Source organism: Malurus melanocephalus, unplaced genomic scaffold (genome assembly GCF_030028575.1).
Source record: "Malurus melanocephalus ecotype Western Australia unplaced genomic scaffold, MMel_1.1 scaffold_307, whole genome shotgun sequence".
Lineage (NCBI taxonomy): Eukaryota > Metazoa > Chordata > Aves > Passeriformes > Maluridae > Malurus > Malurus melanocephalus.
The window spans coordinates 505,460-526,107 of record NW_026623539.1 but is presented as its reverse complement, the minus strand read 5'-3'; the positions used below and the strand labels follow the sequence as shown (position 1 = coordinate 526,107).

Here is a 20,648-nt window from a genome sequence, read left to right as displayed (position 1 = left end):
ACAATCCCTGCCCTGCTCCTGCTGGACACACAATTCCTGATCCAGCCCAGGCCCCGGTGGCCTCTTGCCCCCCTGGGCACCCCTGGGCTCGTGTCCAGCCCCTGTCCCAGCCCCCCATGCCCTTTCTCCCTGGAACACTTTGTTACAGTGCTGCTTCTCTCCAGGCAGACACTCGATGTGTTCCTGTGTGGCTCCCCGGGGCACTTTCTGCCGCTGCATTTCTGCTACCTTCGGCTGTCCAGGGCAGGGAGCGGAGCTGGGAAGGGGCTGGAGCCCCAGGAGCRGCTGAGGGAGCTGGGAAAGGGGCTGAGCCTGGAGCAAAGGAGGCTCCGGGGGGACCTTGTGGCTCTGCACAACTCCCTGACAGGAGGGGGCAGCCGGGGGGRTCGGGCTCTGCTCCAGGGAACAGGGACAGGAGGAGAGGGAACRGCCTCAGGCTGGGCCAGGGGAGGTTTAGATTGAATATTTGAAAATGTTTCTTTCTAGGAAGGGTGGTAAAGCATTGGATGCTCAGGGCAGTTGGTGGAGTCATCATCCCTGGAAGTGTTCAGAAAATGTGTGGGTGTGGCACTTGAGGATGTGGTTTAATAGTGAACGTGGTGGTGCTGGGGGGAATGGTTGGACTTGATGAGTTAAAGGTCTTTTCCAGCCTTAAGGATTCTGTGATTCCCTTATTTGACCCAAACAGCCAAGGTTGTCTCCTGGAGCAGAGCAARTGACCCTGGAGGAGCATCTGGCAATTCTGTCTGGCCGCCCACACCCGCTCCCTGACCTCACCCCTGTGCTGATCTCCAGGAGGCGGAACAACGACGTTTGTCCCAGGAATTGCTGCTCCACCTCCCTGTTTCTCCTTTCCCAGCCACATCCTGTTCTTCCTCAGTGTGTCCTTCCAACAATCATTGGATGGCTCCAGAGCTATCAGTGTTTGGCACATCCACATCAATCCCTCATCCCCTCGGCTCTGCAGTGCCTCACACAGTGTTCCAGRGGAGGCCCTGGATGCAGGGACAGGGTGAAATCTGAAAAGCAGCTTTCTCAGAGTCATTTAAACCACACTCCTCTGGGGTGTTAAATCTCATGGTATAAAAGACTTTTCTTCCCCCTGGATGAAAAGGCAGCACTTCCAGGGCATTTTCCTTGGACATGGGAAAATACTCGGGCTGGAATTGTGCGGCAGCACAATTTCTTCCCTTTCCTGGTAAGAGGCTGTCCCCGTTTGAAAGACAGGTATTTGCTAATGAAGGCAGGGACCCCCCTTGGAGTGGTGGCTATGACCCCCTTTCCCTCCGAATTATTATAGCTTTGAAAAAAAAACCACGGGCTTTCAGGCAGGAATATGGGTAAAAAGGAATAACAGTTTTTACTAATGTATATATATAAAACAAGGTGAAACAAGTAGCAATAACAATGCAACAATAGCGCAGTCCAAACCTAGTGACAGCCTTATGGAAACAGTCTCCCTCTTGTCGAGGTTACAGTTTAGTTGGCAGCGGCGCCGCTGGCCCCCGGCTGAGCAGGGAGGGCGTGAGGACTCCTTGGAGATTGCAGGGAACGTGGTGGTGCGGGTCCCGGCTAGCCAAGATCTCCCGCGGCTGGGATGATCGATACAAGATGGCAGAGGTGGATGGAGAAAAGTTTCTCTGCAAAGCTCACAGCGGAAAATGCCAGTGCTCTTCTGAACAGGAAGAAATCCAGGACCTCCAAAAAAGAGACGAGCAGGAATCCCCCGGCCGCGAGATGGGAATGGAGCAGAGTTCACCCCCCTGAAGCTGGAATTCCTCCGGCCCGCCAACAACAGAGTCAAAACCCCTCCTCTCTCCCAAACCGCGAGAAAAAAACCCCACTCCCCAATCCCCACCACACAAAACCTGTCTCCCCATTTAGGGTGTGCCCAATAGGTGTCATTGTCCCTTCAATCACCCGGCCATTAACAAAACAGCTCGGCCATCAAGGTATCCCAGCAACAAATGGGATGAAAAAATTCCAAAAGAGAAGGAACAAAAGGAGAAGAATTTCAACCCACGACAGAGGCTTTCCCTCCACATAGGGTGAATTCCTGAATCCTTGGTGCTGCAGCAGCAGCTGCCTCCACATGCTCCATGTTCCAGACACACYTCCACAAAGGGACAGGGGCTCAGTGTGGGAAATTCTGGGATGTAAAAGACAGGGATACGGGAGGTGGAGCAGCGGGGCCTTGTGATGGGAAGGGAAGGGAAGGGAGTCAGCAGCACAGCCTCTCCCAAGGCAGGGCCTGCAGTGAGCCCAGCTGTGATCCAGAGCCCTCATCCCCTGAAGTGGGAATTTCTGGAGGAATTTGCCCATGGAAATGGGCAAAAAAAATGGGAATTTGCCCATGGAAAGGGTGCTCAGGCCTTGGCAGGGGCTGCCCAGGGAGCTTTGGAGTCCCCATCCCTGGAGCTGTCCCAGGAAGGGCTGGAGGTGGCACTGAGTGCTCTGGGCTGGGGACAAGGTGGGCACAGCTGGGACTGGATGATCTTTGAGATATTTTCTTAATAATTCTAGGACTGAATCTTTTGGGAGCTTTTCCAAAGTCCGATAAAAACTAAAAGTTGSTGAGTGAGCAGGGAAGGCAGGTTGAAAAATAAGAACTGCATTTGAAAAGGTATTGCAAAATAACATTTAATATTATTAGAAGAATTACATTCATATATGGTATGGGATACGTAACCATCACTTAATGCTCTACACTTCAAGTCCTGCTGCTCTTTAGCAGTTTTTCTTGGTTGCACCTCTTTTTTTTTTTTTTTTTTTTTTCTTTCAGGAAAATGAAATCCTTTGGAATATTTCTAAGTCTCCCTCTGTGCACTGTGGCTCTGCTCAAGTGTCTGAAAGATAAAGCTGAGCTTGGTTAGACTGAAAAGCAAAAACACAGCAAAGCAAAAGCATTTCCCCTCCTGGAAAAGGAGAGAATGTCTGGACTCTCAGGCGGAACCTTTTCTGGATTCATGGACAGTGAAATTGTTCTGCTTTGGTAGGACCAGGTTACAACGGACCTTCCTTGGTGGATTTATCAGTAGGATTATAATGAGTAACACAACTACAATTAGTCCCATTTGGAAAAATAATAAATTATGGAATAAAGGAATAAAATATTCCCCCTGGGCCTGTGGAACTGTGCCCCTGCAGCACTCAAGCAAGACATTTTTTAGTTGAGCCCTCTCCTCCTTAATCACAGGCCATTTATAATTACACAAGACCTGCTTGGAAATTAAATTTTAAAGAACTTTYAATGACAAAAAGTTGTCTTCAATTTTAATAGCCATTTGATAGAATCATGGAATAACAGAATCATGGAATCCTGGAATGATTTGGGTTGAAAAGAGACTTTAAAGCYCATTCAGCTTTACCCCCTGCCATGGGCACGGACACCTCCCATGAGCCCAGACTGCTCCAACCTGGCCTTGGACACTTCCAGGGATGGGGCAGCCACAGCTGCTCTGGGAATTCCATCCCAGCCCCTCCCTATCCTCACAGAGAATAATTCCTTCCCAATATCCCATCTAACCCTACTCTCCTTTATCAGCATTTTAAGGGAAATATCCAAGTACGGAATGCAACCAGCAGGAAACTGAAAGTAAAACTACCAAATCCTCCTGAGTATTTAGAATATCTCTAAAATTAMTGGAGATAGGTAGGAAATGAACACCAACATTTTTAAAAGTGGCCTGCTCCAATATTCAAGTAATGCTGTCAAAGACTAACTTTCCACTTGTGCTCATTCCCACAACATTAGAGACCAGTAATAAATTATATTAATAGAAATCATTGACATTCTTCATCACCACTTCTCAGTCCACCACTTTCCTTCACTATAAAAATGCAAACAATTCAAATAAGTGTAGCACAAGCCTATTGTGGTATTTTTGTACAGAGTTCCAGTATGAGAGTAAAGGATGTTTCATTATTTAGTTTATAAACCCAAGGTGAAAAGTTCATCCATCTGTACCTAAAACCCATGGCAGAGAAGCCTCCCATGTTTGTTATGGGAGTTTAGGAAAAATAAATCCCTGACTCACAAGCAYATTCCCCATGGCCTTTTTAATTTAGCAAAAGCACTGGGATGATCCCTCTACCTCTCTTACCATCCAGGAACAGCCAAGTACATTCTTTTGCACAAAAAGTGTTTTTACAAAAACAACAAAAAAAAAAATCATTTTAGTTAAGCTGGAAAACAGCAATTTCTTTTTTTACTGCATTATCTTCATTTAGTTGCATTTCAGAAACTGCAGCGACCTGAGTCACTGAAGGAAGTTTTAAATTAAAAAAAAGAATTATAATYTTTTAATCAATTAATAAAAATTAAACCCCCCTCAAGTAATGCTGATTACAAAGTGTTCCTGCCTAAGTTTGTGTTTTATTATTTAACTTGAAGATGCTGTTCTAGCACAGAGCTGAATCACAGACATGGCAAAGCCGCAGTTCTGTGCACAATGCTGAGACTTTGAAAATCCATCTGTGTGGACTTTGGGGGATTTGTTTAGAATTCAATGAATTTAGGCTAAATAAGGGGCTTTCACCTCAGGAAATGACTCACCTGCAAACTGTACACTGACATGCAATATTGTATTTTCCTTCCATTTACCTGCAGAACACAGTTGCAAAAGCACTTTAAAGTACTGGAGAAGTCACAGGGCAGCTGATACTTCYACCAAGTCAAAAAAGTTCTTCCCTTATTTACAAAATGTCTTTAACCCTTCCCATGGAAAACAAGGAAAATACAGTAACTCTGAGAAATTCCCACCAAACTGCCCTTTTTTCCCCACTGCAGGAAATTCCCCACTGGAGATTCCTGCTTTTTGCCACCAGCTCCTGGGTAATTGAAGAGCACTCCACAACAGCTGGGAGAAAACTCAAAATGTAGCTGGAAATCTGGGGAAAAAAGCAATTTCAGCCAAGCTTTCCCTGTGTTTGCACCATGAGTGTCCAACGTGAGGCTCAGCTTTCCATGTTTTCCAGGAAGTCACATTCCACACTGTCTTCCAGCTGCTGCAGGATCCTGAGTCCATTGCTGCCAACATAATCCATGGGGACTGCTGCAGAGGGGTGGGACTTTTGGGAGTCACTGCCATGTGCTGTGAATGCCCAGCACAGACTCTGGAAGAAAGGCATCAGCTGGGTGATGCTGGATATGGAGCGCAGGGTCAGCAGGGGGAATATGGGATTCCTGGGTATTTCTTTAGGGTTGATTGAGTCCTGCAAGAAAAAAAAACAAAAACCCAGAGATTTTACTAAAAGGAAATGAAAAAGAATGATTTGGGTTGGAAAGGACCCTAAAGATCATCCAGCCCATTCATGAGCTCTTCCACCATCCCAGATTGCTCCCAGCCYSAATGTCCAGCCTGGCCYTGGACACTTCCAGGGATCCAGGGGCAGCCACAGCTTCTCTGAGCAACCTTTTCCCCTTCCTCACAGGGAAGAAATATCTAACCCCCGCCTTGAATAATTTTAAATCTTGTGTTTGGAGAAGTAAATTAATGAATTAGAAAGAAAAAAGTTTCTTTACCCCATATTTCACCTTGAGCAGATCCATGATCCTCACAATRTGTGGTCGGCATTCCTGGTGGCTTTCCATCAGCTGAGAGGTCACAGGAGATGATTCTGTGTCCACCTCTGGCACAAAGGCCCATTTGTACCTGGAACAAATGGATTGATTCTTAAGAAGATGAAAATCYATATTTGGATCATGCCTGGTTTAGTGTGGCACTGGCTGTTTCTGGAAACATCTGTCAGAACTGTTTTCTTTTGCTCTTAATGAACTATTACGTATCTAATTTGTCAATATTTAAATACAACTAACTCCAAAACATTCCCAAGTGTGAGCAGATGCCAAACAGTCTCCACCTTTCTCTTCCTCCAATTTCCCATGCTAAAGAATGCCCTGATGATGATGGTGAAATCCTCCAGGACCGACAAGATCAAATTGTTCTCCCAAATCCCCCAATTGCATTTGTCTGAATATCACCAGAACTGATGGCAAAATGAGATCTTTGGAARTCAGAAACAGGAAAACAGAATTCCTTTGAAGGATAAGGATGGGATCAGGGACTCACATTTGGAAGAGCTGCATCCTGTCAGGGGGGAAGGAAAGTGCTGTGTCCAGGAATTTGCAGGCTGACAGGTACAGGCAGAGCTCGTTGTGCTGGATCTCAGCCCCACTGCCCTCCCCTGAGGCTTTGGCTTTGCTCATTTTGCTGTTGCTCCTGGGTTCAAATTAAAAAAATACATCATTAAAACACAAATCCACTCAAAGTTTCTCATTAACCTTATTTTGGCACACAACTAATAATCAGTACCTCTATTTTTAAGCTCATCGCTATTTAAACTGCTAAAAAGTTCCTAAACTATAATTTACCAGTAACAGAAAAATAAAAATGCGATAYCAAAATATCCCATTGGCTCCTCCCTGTCCCAAAGGATTAATTAAATTAATTAATGTCAGCTAAAATGGCAGCTCTTACTTTGATGGTTCCTCTTCCTCAGTTAAATCTTCTTCCAGCTGGAGAAATGTCTGGATCTTTAAAGAAATAATTATGGAGATGCTGAAATGTTCAGACAACTCAGTCCCAACTMAAAGTGGTTCCACATAGAAAAGGAACCACAGACTCTGAGCTGACTTTTATAATTACTAAATCAGGCAAGGGATTAGATTAACAACAATAAAATAGATCCAAAAATAATTTTCTAATGTCGATTTTACTTTTTTTCTCCTAATTATCAGACTAATCTAAAACTGTGGAAACATTTCCAAACAGGGAAGGGAAAAAAGGTGAACTGGGAAAAAACCATAGGCTGATTTTTTTCAAATAAAAGTTCAAAATTTCTTTCTTACCAGTTCAGTTACCATGATTGGCCACAACGAGGTTAAATGCTGAGGGGAAATCCTCAACAAAAGAACTCTGAAGAAGAGAAACATCTGGGCAGCCACCAGAGAAGTTTGTCCCACACGGAGATTTTCAGTCARGCGTTCTGGAGGAAGCATAAAAAAAGGGGAAAAAAAMMAAAAGAAATGTAACATTTTCCAGAACTTGTGTKGTTTTGGGAATTGAAGTGTAGAATTCAGCATGGTTTGGGTTGGGAGRGGCATTAAAGMYCMYCCARYKCCACCCCTGCCATGGCAGGGACACCTCCCACTGTCCCAGGCTGCTCCCAGCCCCARTGTCCAGCCTGGCCTTGGGCACTCAAAGGGATCCAGGGGCAGCCACAGCTTCTCTGGGCACCCTGTGCCAGGGCCTGCCCACCCTCCCAGGGAACAATTCCTGCCCAATATCCCATCTGGCCCTATTTCTGTCACCATGAGGCCWTTCCCTGTGTYCCATCACTCCAGGCCCTTGGGAAAGCTCCCTCTCCGCCTTGTAGAAGGTGGCAAAACAAATTTTTACTTTATTATCAATTTTGCGCTGAGTCCCTTGCACTTTAATAACAAAATGTAATTCAGACTAAGCCTGAAAGCTGGGTGGGTTTAAAGTGCACAAAACTTGACCAAAACTGGCAYTTAAGGAGAATAACAACACATCAAGAATGGCTGGAAGATTGCCATGAAATARTCACATTTCCAGACCAAAGGCCTTGAAACCAAGATTCTTGTCTCTCCTTAATGACATCATTTATCAGTTAGAATTGACAGATTCATTAATTTTGTTCAAAGTTTTAAAAAAATGGAAGCATTTATTGGGAAAGACCTGACTTTCCTTTYTTACAGAGTTTATATAATGGATGATTTGGCTTGGGAGGGACCTTAAAGATCTTCTGGGTTCACCCCCTRCCGGGRGYTGCTCCAAGCCCTGTCCAAGCTGCCTTTGGACACTTCCAGGGATSCAGGGGCAGGCACACSTTGTCTGAGCACAGGGATTTGTGTTCCTTTGGAAGGGAAAGGTTGGAATGAAGCCTCACCTTGGATTAAAGGCAGGTACAGGTGGTACTGGTCAATCTCCCCGCTGAACACAGCGAAGGCCTGTCGCTTCAGCAGCATTGCCTTCTGCTCAAAGCTGGGGTACAGCTTCAGGGCACTGCTCTGCATGTCTGCAACACACAGAAGGATTATCTGCCACAGAAAAACTGCTTGGATTTGGGGCTGAAAGGAATCCCTGTGTCCTGAAGTCTTCCAAAAAAGAAAAACTTTCTTGGGGTCCCTGAGCGGGAATGAATCTCATATTGGAAATCTTCAATTATTCTTTTAGAAAGGCTGAAAAAGAGACTAAAGCTGCTGGAGAACAACTGAAGGGGTTCTATTCCACCCTCTCCCCCAGGATTTATCTTTCCATACTCTTCCCAAGCCTGGATTAGAGGTCAAAGCACATTAATCCAGGATTTGCTTCCTGCAGCTCATGGTACACACTGGCAGAGTTTGCCAAATCTCCTCCYGGRAAAGGCCACACTTGGGCATCTCAAWATTAGGGCAGAATGTGAATGTGGGTGCCCAACAGAAGCACTTCTACAGCAAAACCTCTTCTGGYATGTTTTAGACATGACCAAAACACAGATTTAATGCAGCTTTAGCTGRGAATAAAGTTAAAAATATTGTCAATTATGCACAATCAGCACTGGCAGCACTTTATGGACACACCACTGGAATAAAAATGCACCCAAATGGCTCAAATGCAAAGAGACTCCAAACTGAGGTAGAAATAAATTAGYAGCTGATACTTACTCATCAAATCCTTAAACATGGTTTTCTCATGTGTGAGGAGGTGATCAATGATGGATCTCCAACTGTGGGAGAGAAAGAAGGAATTAGATAACCTGGGAAAGCTGTRGTGTGGATTCACCTCAGAAATTATYTGGGTCAAACTTTTCATACRAGGAAACCATTTCCAAGCAAGATTTGTGGGCAGACTCTTCTCTGGAGCAGAATTCATGGTGAGATTAATCTTTAACATCATCCCATTCCAGAAGAAAGCACTAAATGGAATTTTCTTTGCAGTTTTAGTCTCCCCCTTGAAAGCCTTTCCTTGCAGATTCAGAATACAAGCTTGGAATGGTACAACCCCACGTCTTACTGAGTGCATGAAGTGTCCATCTGGAAAAAAGATGGATCCATGTACAATTCCAGCACTTCTTTTTTCCAGGCTCTCTTGGTGTAAGCGTATCCACTCAGGGAGCTGAGCAACTGAGCACCAGCACGGAAACTGGGAATGTTGTAGGCACTGGGGAAGAGAACAGAAATGATAAATATGGGCTTTTTGAAAGTTCAAGGATAAATTCCAGCTGATGAAAGAGTCGGTTTGAATGAGATTTTAAGGAAGGAATTCCTGRCTGTGAGGGTGGGGAGGGGCTGGGATGGAAAYTCCAGAGARGCTGTGGCTGCYCCTGGATCCCTTTGAGTGCCCAAGGCCAGGCTGGACATTGGGGCTGGGAGCAGCCTGGGACAGTGGGAGGTGTCCCTGTCATGGCAGGGGTGGCACTGGATGRGCTTTAATGTCCCTTCCAACACAAACCAGTCTGGGACTCCCTGCCCGGTGTCTCCATTGATGTCATCCCCCTCTCCCACATCCATGCTGTTGGTGAAAATCCAGGAACAGGACAGGGAGAGATGATGCTCTTCCTTCTTCCTGGTGGGTTCTGGGATCTGCCCATGCTCTGTGCCCCATCCCCATTCCCTGGCAGGCATAGAAAGGGGAGCTTTGGATAGAGGCCAAAATCCCATGTGARGGAACCCCCAGAGCTGAACAGAAACTGCTGTCACGGAGCTCCGACAACAACAGGTTCAGCTCCTGGGGAAACACAGCTCAAACACAGCTCAAACCTTATTAGAATGGGAAAAAGGAGTGGACAAAAAAAGGGAAAACAAAAATCCAAAAGATTAGGCAAGGAAAATCCCAGGAGCAGAGAGAGCCTTGCCTGTGGTTCCGCAGATATGGGAACACGTAATAGAGCAAACGGGAGATCAGGGGCACAGCCTTCTCCTTCTCATCACTGCGGTAAACCATGTCCAACAGAGAGGCCAGAACCTGCAAATGGGAGAGGAAGACTCTGTAAAAAACAGAGTTGGTGCTTCTGGCAAAACAGAAAAGTGTGCCACGTGCATTTGGGATGCCTCAAGAAAGATTTACATTCCTGATTTATCCACCAGGAAAATCTTCCTCAGCTAAATAACCCCAATAACCCCACAGATGGAGGGTCCCACTCACCTCTGCAAGGAGAGAAAGGGCTTGGACACTGTAGATGGAAGGAGCAGAGGCAGAAACCATTGAGGATGGTGCCACTGATGTATCTAAAAGAGGCAAAATAGGAGAATTTTCTCAGACAGCTCGAATTTTTTCAAACAGCAGCTGTTTCCTAATCTGCTGCGCAAATGGAACRTTTATTTGCACATTGGTGTTACATTGAAATGTGAACTGATGCAAACCCCACATCATCAAACCCTTCATGCTCCTCACTGCCTTCAGCAGAGCAGGGGGGCAGCAGGAGTCAGGGAAGGCCACGTTACCATTCACATCCTCGATGTTGAATTCTTCTGGTAAAATCTGAGGCTGAGCTTTCACTTCCAAGTTCCTGCTCAGCCAACTGGTCTGTTCCAGGGACGAGCCAGCAACGGTCCCYACAGCCTCCAGGATCTTCTGGGTCACCTCCTGGAACACAACCAAAGCAGCATCAGAGGAACACTTGGAATATTGCATTCCCAGGAAAATGAGAAGTGCAATGAAACCAAACCCCATCCAGCCAAAGCAAAGCAAAAGCTGGGAAATGATAACGCTTTTTGTCACCGTGGCCATTTTGTTGGCAAGACCCTGAGGCAGAAAAGGGAGATGGAATTTCTCTGTTGGCACGCGAAAGTCCTGTGACCACAACAGCTCCTCAGAGACAAAASTGCACCATGTAAGCAGTGTTCAAACTGTCCTGGTGAAACCAGTGAGTACAGGAGGAGAGTCCTGCTCTGCTCCACCCTTTCTTTACACAAAAGCTGAGCTCTCTGGCATTCCCATTGCCAAACCCAGCTTGGGATCTCCAGGGTTAATCTGGACACTCATTTTCTTAGACAGCTTGGAGATTTCAGTACTCGCAGCAGCACATGGACTCATGACACCACACTCATGTTATGAGCTCAGTTCTGGGAATATTGCACAGAGAAAAGATTTCAAGCAYTTGGGGCAAAATTTTGTTTGTCCCTCATGTTTCAGTCTCCCCACTTCACCAGGCCTCAGTGAAAATGTGTGGATGCACATTCAGGCATTCCCAAAAGCACGGAATTCAGATACAAAGGACAGAAATCAGGTAATTTTCACATTTCCTTACAGTGCCAGCTTTAGGACCTAAAAGGTAAATCTGAACCCACTGTACCTGCAAATCTTTCTGGTCCTTTTTGTTTTCCAGGGTGGGTGTCCTTGTCACAAAGTCATTCAGGGTGCTGAGGGGAGATCAGAGCATCCTGAGTTAGGAATTGTACAGTGTGAAAGCTCTGTGAAACTTCTCCTCTCTCATGCAGTACCTGAGGAGGAGGAAGTGGCCAGGAGGAGCCAGGTTCAACTGCACAGACTCTCTGAGGAGCCCTAACAAGGGCTGGAAATTCTCCTGCAGGGCTGGGACAGGGAGTCTGCCAAAAAAAATAAAACCAAAGCACACCTGAGTAAAGGCAGAGTTAAGGAAGGAACAACAAACAACACACAGGAGGAACAGGGTGGCCTCAAAGCTCCAGGAACAGTCATTTGGCTCCTGCCCCTTCCTGACTGTCAGTGCCACTTCCCCTTGCAGTGGCACAGCTCTGGCACTCGTGGCTGTGTGTCACMAACCAGTGACAACACATTTCCTGCAGGGAACTGTCCCGTGCCACTGGGGCACAGAGATCAAAGGAAAGCAGAAGTGGCAGTTAGTGGCTGTTCCCTCCCTGGAGCCCAACAGAAAATTCTCTTTCGGAAGGACTCAATTACCTCTGAATGAAGGCGTAACTGAACTGCAGTGCTGGGATATCCACCAGACAGCATTTCTGGAAAAGAAAAGCAAACTCACAGTTATTTGCCATCAGAAGGAAAAAGAAGATCCAGCCTGGCCTTGGATGCTTCAGGGATCCAGGAGCAGCCACAGCTTTTCTGGGAATTCCATCCCAGCACCTCCTCACCCWCCCAGGGAAGGATTTATTCCCAATATCCCATCTAACCCTGCTCTCTGATTGTTTAAAACCATCCCCCCTGTCCCATCACCATCTGCCTGATATACTCTAAAGAACTTGGACAAAAAAACTTCTTCAGGAGCAAAGGAGARTCCCACATTCCAAAGAAAACCCTTCTAACAATGCTCCAAAGACATATTGGAACAGATCCAGGCTGGAATACATTATGAAAATTGAATTATTTTCCTGGTTACCTCTTCCCCCTTGATTTGTACTGGTTTCTTGACCACCTCTTTGACCAGATATAATATGGTGTCAATTTTCAATGTATTTAGGGCACAAATTAAGTCCACAAGAATCAGCTGAGATGAGCTGGCCACTGGGAGAATCTGACAAAAGAAAAGARAACAAAACAARAGACACACCCCTCAAATTAARTGTGAATTATASAGGTTCAATCAAACAYACACAGATCTTCTCCTAACACCTAATGAAAATAACTGGATTCTGCTCCAATAAAAGCAGAAAAGAAAAAGGTTCTGCCCGGAATAAAAAATGAGTTCCAGAGAACTCACAGCTCCCACTTTCTGTAGAAATTGAGCTGATTCATGGTCTTTAAAATATAATTGTCCTATTGCAACCCGCCATTGAAGAAAAAAATGGCCCTTACTCTCAGATTTAAACTGCYCTGAAATGGGTTTTATTTGATTATTTAGTTTTATTTAATTATTTAGTTTTATTTTATTATTTATTGAGGTTTTATTGTAGTCCTGATGCTTTTCCTAAGCAAGAGCATTTCAGGTTTTTTTGGTCCCATATAAAAAACTCCAAAGACTCTACAGAGTTGAGAACTGATCATATAAATATAACATTTCCCTAAATACAAAGGTGTCTTTCTTTCGTTTCACCTTGGTTTTACTTTGACTCCTGTGAGGTTTCTTGCTGTTCCACACTGCTGCAATTGCTGCCATCAGCTGGATTCCAAGCTGTGCTGTCAAGGGATTCAGGAAGTCCAATATTTTTGTCCTTAATGTCTGTAGAGGAGAGAAAAATCACTATCTATGCTATTTTTTGTAAGGCAAAGACTATCTCCTATTTTATTTCTTTTCCCAAGATGCTCAGAAAATACACAATAAAGGTGTAAAAYGCACTGGGGAAGATGAGGAGATTGAAAAAATCAACATTTTGAAAGAACTCCTACTTTAGTTGCTTTAAAGTAGACTGAAGAAGAGCCTTTGGTTGTCCCAAAGAAGTCAGTTGGTCTTTTTTGGGAGTCTTCCCTCTTTATSACACTCCAGAGGAGGGCCATGGTGTTAACGATTCGAGGCAGCTCTTCCAGGATGGCATTCCTGGCATTCCTCAGGTTGGCAGGTTCAGCTAAACAGGATGACTGGGAAAAAAAMCCCAAAATATCAAAGTTAAAATACCTTCATTGTGCACCACAGAGCCAAAAAATTGTACAGGACACATCAAGGCATCAACTCAAAAGAAAATAAAAGRGTTTGTAAATGACAGAGGACTGATATTTGCAACACCGGGATCTTCATGAACTCTACTTAAAATTCACTTTCCAGGCTTCAAACACAAAAAATGAAGCTCAGTCCTTCCACCTGGACTTGGTTCAGTTCTTTGGGTGTGCTGTRAGGCCCCTCCAAGGTCATTTTCTTGTACAATTTACTGCTCATATTCACCTTGAAGGAAAGGGTTGTGACTCTGTTACCAGGGGATTCCACGTACCTTTTTTGTTGGATTGGGATGATCCAGAAGGCAGAAGTGCCCGATGGTTGTCAGCCCTTCCAGCAGGGTGAGGGGGTAATCAGGGGTCACATTTTCTCTTTTAGAAGTGAAGCTTGGGAAGGGAAAAAAAATAAACGAACAGATTAACAAGTCAAGGGGTATTTCCTTGATTAAAAATTCCATTCCTGTTTCTATTCCATAGCTAAAATTTGAATGAATATCAGGAATGTCAGGTCAGGAAAATCAAAACAAAAGGATCCATAAAAGTGGGAACTTTTTCACTTGGATGAAAGGCAGAGGGGACAGAAATATCAGAGCTGCTGCTCCTCTGTCTTCCTCCAAAAATCCCATCTCCACCTCACTCCAGGGACAGGTGCAGCAGGAATTGAGGATCAAACTCTGGGTGCTGACCCGGGGAGTTCCCACACCCTCCATGGAGAAGGGAATTTTCAGGATAACAAATGCCTCCCTGGTGGCTCCTACCTGGCAGATGTTTTGGCAGACGCTCTCACAGCTTCATTTTCGTACTGCTTGACCAGTTCATCCAGGTTTTTACAGATCTGCACCACAAATGGGGCCACGGTCCAGCCCAAGGACTTGCCAAAATAGGGCAGGGAGCTGGTGACCAAGCCCACCCAAGTGGGGTGCATGCCRTGGCCGTACTCCGGCTGCAGACCCCTGACCACGGCAGAGACAAAGAGCCCCTGGGAGGTGATGGGATGTGGGTACACRTACTGCATGGCCCCGATAGCCTGCTGGAAATTCAGAGCCTGCTGCCAYTCCTTGGACAGGTCTGCCTGATTCTCCTGCTCCTCAGGGCTCTGYCCGAGGTGGTGCTCCAAGACAATCAGCACCTGCAGCAGCTTGAGCAGCTCAATCTGCAGCGGGTGCTCGCTCCAGATCTGATCRTGGCCGAAGTTGATCAGGCTCTCCTCCAGCAGCTCCTCCTGCGCGCCGCGGTCGGCGCCGTCGGCCACGAGCAGCCGGTAACGCTTGTGGCTGACGTACATGGAGGCCGAGAGYGAGAGCAGGACAAACTCCTGCAGCTTGCACCTGCCCAGCAAGCCACGGATCAACTCCACGCTCCTGGGCTCGGCCGCCTTGGCCGTGGTGGCSAGCTGGGCCATCATCCTGATCAGCACCTCCACGCTCTTCACCTGCACGTCCCTGTTGCCGAGGACGTCCYTGTGGGTGACCTTGAGGCAGCAGGGGTAGTAGGAGCGCAGGAAGCTCAGGCACAGGTAGGTGAGCAGCTCGATCARCAGCGAGTGGGGACACATGGTGGGCGACTGGGGCTGCAGCTTCCCGTAAAAGCTCTGCCCCACCAGGGCTTCCTGGTGGCGGGCCAGGAGGTTGTAGATGAGGTTCAGGTGTGCCGTGGAGCTGGTGTCCATGCTGGTGGTRGCCACGGCCTCGATGAATTCCCTGGGGTTGGTTTTGAGCACGGCCTCCAGCACGGAGAAGGCGTAGAGCACGCGCCGCGAGTCGTAGGGCTGCAGGTAGAGCAGCATGTGCTTGAACAGCGCCTCCGCCAGCTCCTGCCTCTCCTTCTGCTGCTTCAGCAGCCTCGAGTGGCTGATCTCCTGCAGCTCCAGCTCCACCTCCTCATCGCTGGACAGCGACTCTGAGGCCTGAGTCCTCTCCGAGTCGGCCCTCACCAGGTTGGGCCCCGCGCTGGATCTGGAGTTCTCGGACAGGGAGGCGTGGAGGGAATTGCCATGGCTCGGGAATCCATCTCTGCCATCRGCTGCAGCCTCGCTGTCCTCATTGCTCACCTCCTGCAGCTCCAGGGACGGGGACAAGGACGAGGTGTTGTCACTGTCGTGGCCTGTGCTGGTGTCSGCAGATTCCGTGTGCTCGCTGTTGTCCTGGTCCCCGTCTGCTTCCTGGGAAGATCCATCATTTTCAGGCTGCTCCTGTTTCAGCTCTGCTTTCTCTGGGTCGTTTTCTACTTCTGCCCAAATTGCTTCTCTGTCCACAGTAGTGAACTGGCTCAAGGGAAGGTTTTCCTCGGAATTGCTCTCAGAGATGCCGGACTCTTTCAAAGGGGCCTTTTTCTTGCAAAGCCAGTCACGAACGTAGTCTGAAAAAAGATTATTGTCACTTATCTGTCTATTTCACWCATAAAATCCAATCAWAATTTGGGTTGGAAGGAACCTTTAAGGGTCATTTARTCAACACAACATGCTTTATATTCAATAAATCATTGAGGAAAAAAAGCTTATAAATCTACTCTGCTCTAGTCCGGTATCAATGGTAATGAGTGGGGCTAAAAAATGAGTTCAGGCAAAAATTATTTCTCTTTGAAATGGTTAAAGAGCAGCTCTAAGCCACTGCAAAGAGAGCAGGATCAAAACGTACCAATTTAAGGCTGAGACAGCCTAGGTGTGGCCACTGCCTTTTTTATGTTTCCTGAATTAAATGTTTGTGGAGGTCAGGAGGGATTGRAGAAGGATGGCAACAGAGGGATTAATTAATTAATTAATTAACGAGGTAATGTTTTCCTTGATGAAATGCTGGGGAACAAGGAAGAGATAGATTAGCTCTGTGTTTCTACATCCCTGTGGATGCTGTAATTGTGTGAAATTTATTTGCCARTTGACACCAAAAACGATGCTGAAAGCACAGCCTGGGACAGGCATGGGACAGGCGACAGGAACTTCCTTTATATAAATAAACTCCCAGAAATTCTCCACTTTTTTTCTGCTCCAGGAAAAGCCCTTGGATTCTTGGCCCAAATCACTGAATTATTAAGGTTGGAGACCTCCAAGCTCATTCAGTCCAACCATCACCCCCATGTTCACGAGTGAACCACGACCCCAAGTGCCACATCCCCACGGCTTTCAACATTTCAGGGAAGGTGACCCAACCACTGCCCTGGGAATTCTGTTCCAATGTTTTACAATTCCTTCCATGAAGAAATTTTTCTTAATTTTCACTCTAAACCTYCCCTGGCCCAGCCTGAGGCCATTCCCTCTCCTCCTGTCCCTGTTCCCTGGAGCAGAGCCCGACCCCCCCGGCTGCCCCCTCCTGTCAGGGAGTTGTGCAGAGCCACAAGGTCCCCCCGGAGCCTCCTTTGCTCCAGGCTCAGCCCCTTTCCCAGCTCCCTCAGCCGCTCCTGGGGCTCCAGCCCCTTCCCAGCTCCGCTCCCTGCCCTGGACACGCTCCAGCCCCTCCAGGGCTCTCCTGCAGGACCCACAATTGGACCCAGCCCTGGAGGGGCCTCTCGCTGCCCAGCCCAGAGGGACAATCCCTGCCCTGCTCCTGCTGGACACACAATTCCTGATCCAGCCCAGGCCCYGGTGGCCTCTTGCCCCCCTGGGCACCCCTGGRCTCGTGTCCAGCCCCTGTCCCAGCCCCCCAGGCCCTTTCCCAGCTTTCCAGCCCCTCTGCCCAGCCTGGAGCTCCATGGGGTYRGTGTGACCCCAAGGCAGGACCTGGCCCTCGGCCTGGTTGAACCTCACCCACTCGGCCTCAATCCAGATCTYAAATTTGAGTGGCTGGAGCTCATCTTCAGTTCCAAATATCTCTCTTTGCTTCCTCATCTTCGTTCTGGGATACCACAGTATCTTGAATCAAGACAGATTTTTGGACACAGATATTTTAATTTTCTGAAATCAGCAGAATGAGGAGGGGGTCATGTGCCTAGAATAGCASGATATTTGTCCCACAGTAACTGCTCCTGGATTCCTTTTTGTTGTAGATCTAGTTTTGCTCAAAAAGGGATCCTGAAAACAGTGAACAGCGTGGATAATCTGAGAATGAAATGAGAAGTGTGGGATGAGATCCCAGAGCCAAGCAGGGARCAATCCAAACCAACAGGGAGAATAGAAATGATCCTCCCATGAGAATGATTTCATCCTGAACTCTGCCTTAGGATGTGCTGCAACACAACTCAGGGTCACAACTGCYCCTTTGAGCAGGAGCTGAGCGCTCTGGGAGCCCTCCCAGCGAGGTCCCAGCTGTACCTGGGCAGTTCCTGCGCTTGATGTAGCAGATGGAGGTGCGCTGGGTGCGCGGGTGCAGCAGCAGCAGCAGCACGGGCTCCAGGATGCGCGCCACGTCGTTGAGGGACAGCGCGCGGATCAGCCAGCCCTGCGCCGCCGCCCCGATGGCTCCRTCCGAGCAGTTCAGGCTGTCCAGCACCACGAACAGGGACCTGAGSGGGAAAGCACAGCCAGGGACAGCTGAAATCCTGGGAAAAGTGACATCCAGCCAAAAAATCCTGGCAGGAATGCGCCCAGAGCGTGTCAGAGGAAGCATCAGCTCAGCTCTGCTCCCAATGATTCTTCAGGATTTTTAGTTTCTGTATTTYCATGTATCTGTATTCTTATACTTCTCTATTATAGCACTAAAGCTCCTGTTCTCCCATCYTTAGACAAAACAATCCCTCTCTGAGCCTGAATCYAAGGACACCTCRCTGCCTCAGAGCCCCAAAATATGGGAACAACAGAGAATTGGGGGSAGCAAGTTTGGGGTGGGTGACATCATCAGCWGAAAATATCATTGGGGAATTGAGGCCCAATATGTTCATGAGRCAGAACTTATAAAAGGGGAAAATCTTGTGACTTGGGGTSCATTTTGAGTGTAGCCTCAGGAGGAGGCTTTGTCTGCCCTAATGTATCGGTAGACCTGGATTAAAGTTGTCTATTCTCATTCYCGTAAGTTTGTCTGGCCTCTGTTTCTTAGGCAACACCAACAGCTTTGGCAAAACACTTTTTCCTGGGCTGAAGTCAGGAATTTGTACAAGCAAGGCCACACAAATCCTCCCACTGTGCAAGAGCAGCAGATTTCAAATTCTTTCCCATATTTATTTGCTTTTATCTTGTTTTATCCCATAGGGAGTAAAACTAAACTAAGATTTTTATTTTCACAAGTAGCTGGTGGAAGCGCTCTTTGGAAGGCAAAATTAATTCACTCCAAGATAAAAAATATCTGCTCTTCAGAAAAGCTACTCCTCATTTATGAATTCTTTCTATTTTTACAGCAAATTCCTTCATCCAAAAAAACACAGCATGCACAGAGAGCACCCTGCAAAGATAAACTCCAAGGAAGTGCAAGATCTTCCTTTTGCTCATTTATTCTCTCCTTACAAAGAACTCCTCAGCAAAGAGAGCCAAGCACGATATAATGAAATATAAAAATGCAAATGGAAGTGGAAATACCTATCAAAGGAGCGATTGTGGGAAGTCACTCTGCTGCCCTGGATCTCTCTGGTCAGGTGCCACATGACAGAGAATCTGAACAGAGCTTCCAGCCTTGTCCCCTTGGCAAGGAAACAAGAGACAGCTTTARGGAAGTTTCCAAGTTGGATGGAAATGAGAACACATTGGTGTATYAGGCAGTGAATATTGGTGGAAAGCTTTTAGAAGGTTTCCAAACTTTAATTTTTCAAAATTSAGGGATAGGGAAACAGTAGCAAAGATTGGAAGTAGCTGGTTGAAGTTTTATTGTGCAAAATGCACTGTCAGTTGTTGAAGAACTGTTCTGWCATTAAATTAGGGATGGAAAAGAATTCCTAACTGGCTCACTGAAAATGAGCTTATTATGATCAACTACTGTAAAATCAAGCTAAAATTGAATGATTTTAGAGACACTGGTGGAGCTGAGGCAGTTTGCAAGGCTGTACAGGCCAAGAGGCCTTTTGATCCCTTCAGCTCTGGATTGTCTATGAAAGTTTTTAAAAAAATGTGAGTTTAAAAAGCTTTGCAAAACTCAGCTGCCAGACACACCACAGATGCTGAGGAAGGGAAGTCTTTAATTCACAGACAATTTACATTCAGCCCTGTCAAAGGGGTTTTTTTCCTGGCTCTGGTCTTACAAAGAGCCAAGCTCACAGTGCTGTTTGCACCCCAAAACCAGGATTTGGGCTGGAACTAAAAAAATTTCAGCGCTGACTGATAGATCTTGTATGCAGGGATTTAATTCAGCACTGAACAAATCCCAGGGAATTGTAAAGGCATGGACAGAGCCAGTCAGACTCTTGGCAGACAGAGGTAGTGAAGACACGGGGAAGGGAACAGGAAGAAATTTGGGAATCCTGGAATAATTCTACAGTGATGGAGGGGCTTCAGTGCACCCAGGACTCACTTTATCCCGATCCAGAAGGGCCTGGCAGATGATGTCCTCACAGATATTGGCTGAGGGAGCCAGGCAGTGCAGCCTGTAGAACAATTCCACACAGGCAATGTGGTGCTCCCGAGTCTCCTTGTTCAGCTGATTCCAGAGCACGCAGGCTACTCTCTAGGGAAAAAGAACAAGCAAATAAATATAATAATATTCAGCATTATATTAATTTAAAAAGCCATTTCTTTCCTGGCTTCCTGCTCCCAAAAAACATTCCCAAATTGCCTCAGAACCCTAGGATTCTGTGAATTAGAGGGTCAGTGTAGCTGGGCTGTAAAAAAAAAAAAAAGGAAAAGAAAATGGACACCTGGTAGAAATCTGTTTTCTCTGAGATCATCTTCAGAACTGCAGGAGCAATGGGAGGAAGGGTGACCATCTGCAGCTTCCCAAGGAAAGGGTTGTGGCCAGACACTTTGTACCTCTTCATCCTGTCCTCAATCACCAAGGCCAGGGACTGGGAGTGGTTGATGACCTCCAGGAGGGTGAAGATGGACACRTTCTGGACGTAGCAGTCATTGACGCAGCAGCAGATTGTCATCAGGGACTTGAGCCACAGAGGGAAGCAGGGATCAGCTCCTCCTTGGAAAGGAAGGGACACAAAGGRTTTGAAATAATCTCAAGGTTGGGGCCATATTCCCAAAAATCCTTCAGTCAAGGTCACAGGAGCACAATGACTGCCCAGATCCCACTGTCATGCTGGCATCATTAATATCTCAGGAAT

The 20,648-nt window shown here is 46.7% G+C and overlaps 1 protein-coding gene across 1 annotated transcript in view; it reads right to left on the bottom strand.

Annotated features, from left to right (window-relative positions):
- Positions 1–2,624: 2,624 nt before the first annotated feature.
- The window catches only part of DOP1B (DOP1 leucine zipper like protein B), a 38,950-nt gene continuing 20,926 nt past the window's right edge, over positions 2,625–20,648 (bottom strand). The window contains exons 15-37 of the mRNA XM_057377238.1: positions 20,235–20,506; positions 19,892–20,044; positions 18,967–19,067; positions 17,770–17,960; positions 14,285–15,884; positions 13,802–13,913; positions 13,266–13,454; positions 12,973–13,098; positions 12,319–12,453; positions 11,886–11,941; positions 11,447–11,551; positions 11,299–11,365; positions 10,448–10,589; positions 10,149–10,231; positions 9,859–9,968; positions 9,018–9,164; positions 8,669–8,730; positions 7,912–8,040; positions 6,851–6,987; positions 6,480–6,535; positions 6,072–6,221; positions 5,525–5,654; positions 2,625–5,214 (exon numbers count right to left, since the gene is read on the bottom strand). Coding sequence (XP_057233221.1) covers positions 4,957–5,214; positions 5,525–5,654; positions 6,072–6,221; positions 6,480–6,535; positions 6,851–6,987; positions 7,912–8,040; positions 8,669–8,730; positions 9,018–9,164; positions 9,859–9,968; positions 10,149–10,231; positions 10,448–10,589; positions 11,299–11,365; positions 11,447–11,551; positions 11,886–11,941; positions 12,319–12,453; positions 12,973–13,098; positions 13,266–13,454; positions 13,802–13,913; positions 14,285–15,884; positions 17,770–17,960; positions 18,967–19,067; positions 19,892–20,044; positions 20,235–20,506 — 4,511 coding nt within the window. The 3' untranslated portion in view covers positions 2,625–4,956. The remainder of the gene's footprint in view (positions 5,215–5,524; positions 5,655–6,071; positions 6,222–6,479; positions 6,536–6,850; positions 6,988–7,911; positions 8,041–8,668; positions 8,731–9,017; positions 9,165–9,858; positions 9,969–10,148; positions 10,232–10,447; positions 10,590–11,298; positions 11,366–11,446; positions 11,552–11,885; positions 11,942–12,318; positions 12,454–12,972; positions 13,099–13,265; positions 13,455–13,801; positions 13,914–14,284; positions 15,885–17,769; positions 17,961–18,966; positions 19,068–19,891; positions 20,045–20,234; positions 20,507–20,648) is intronic.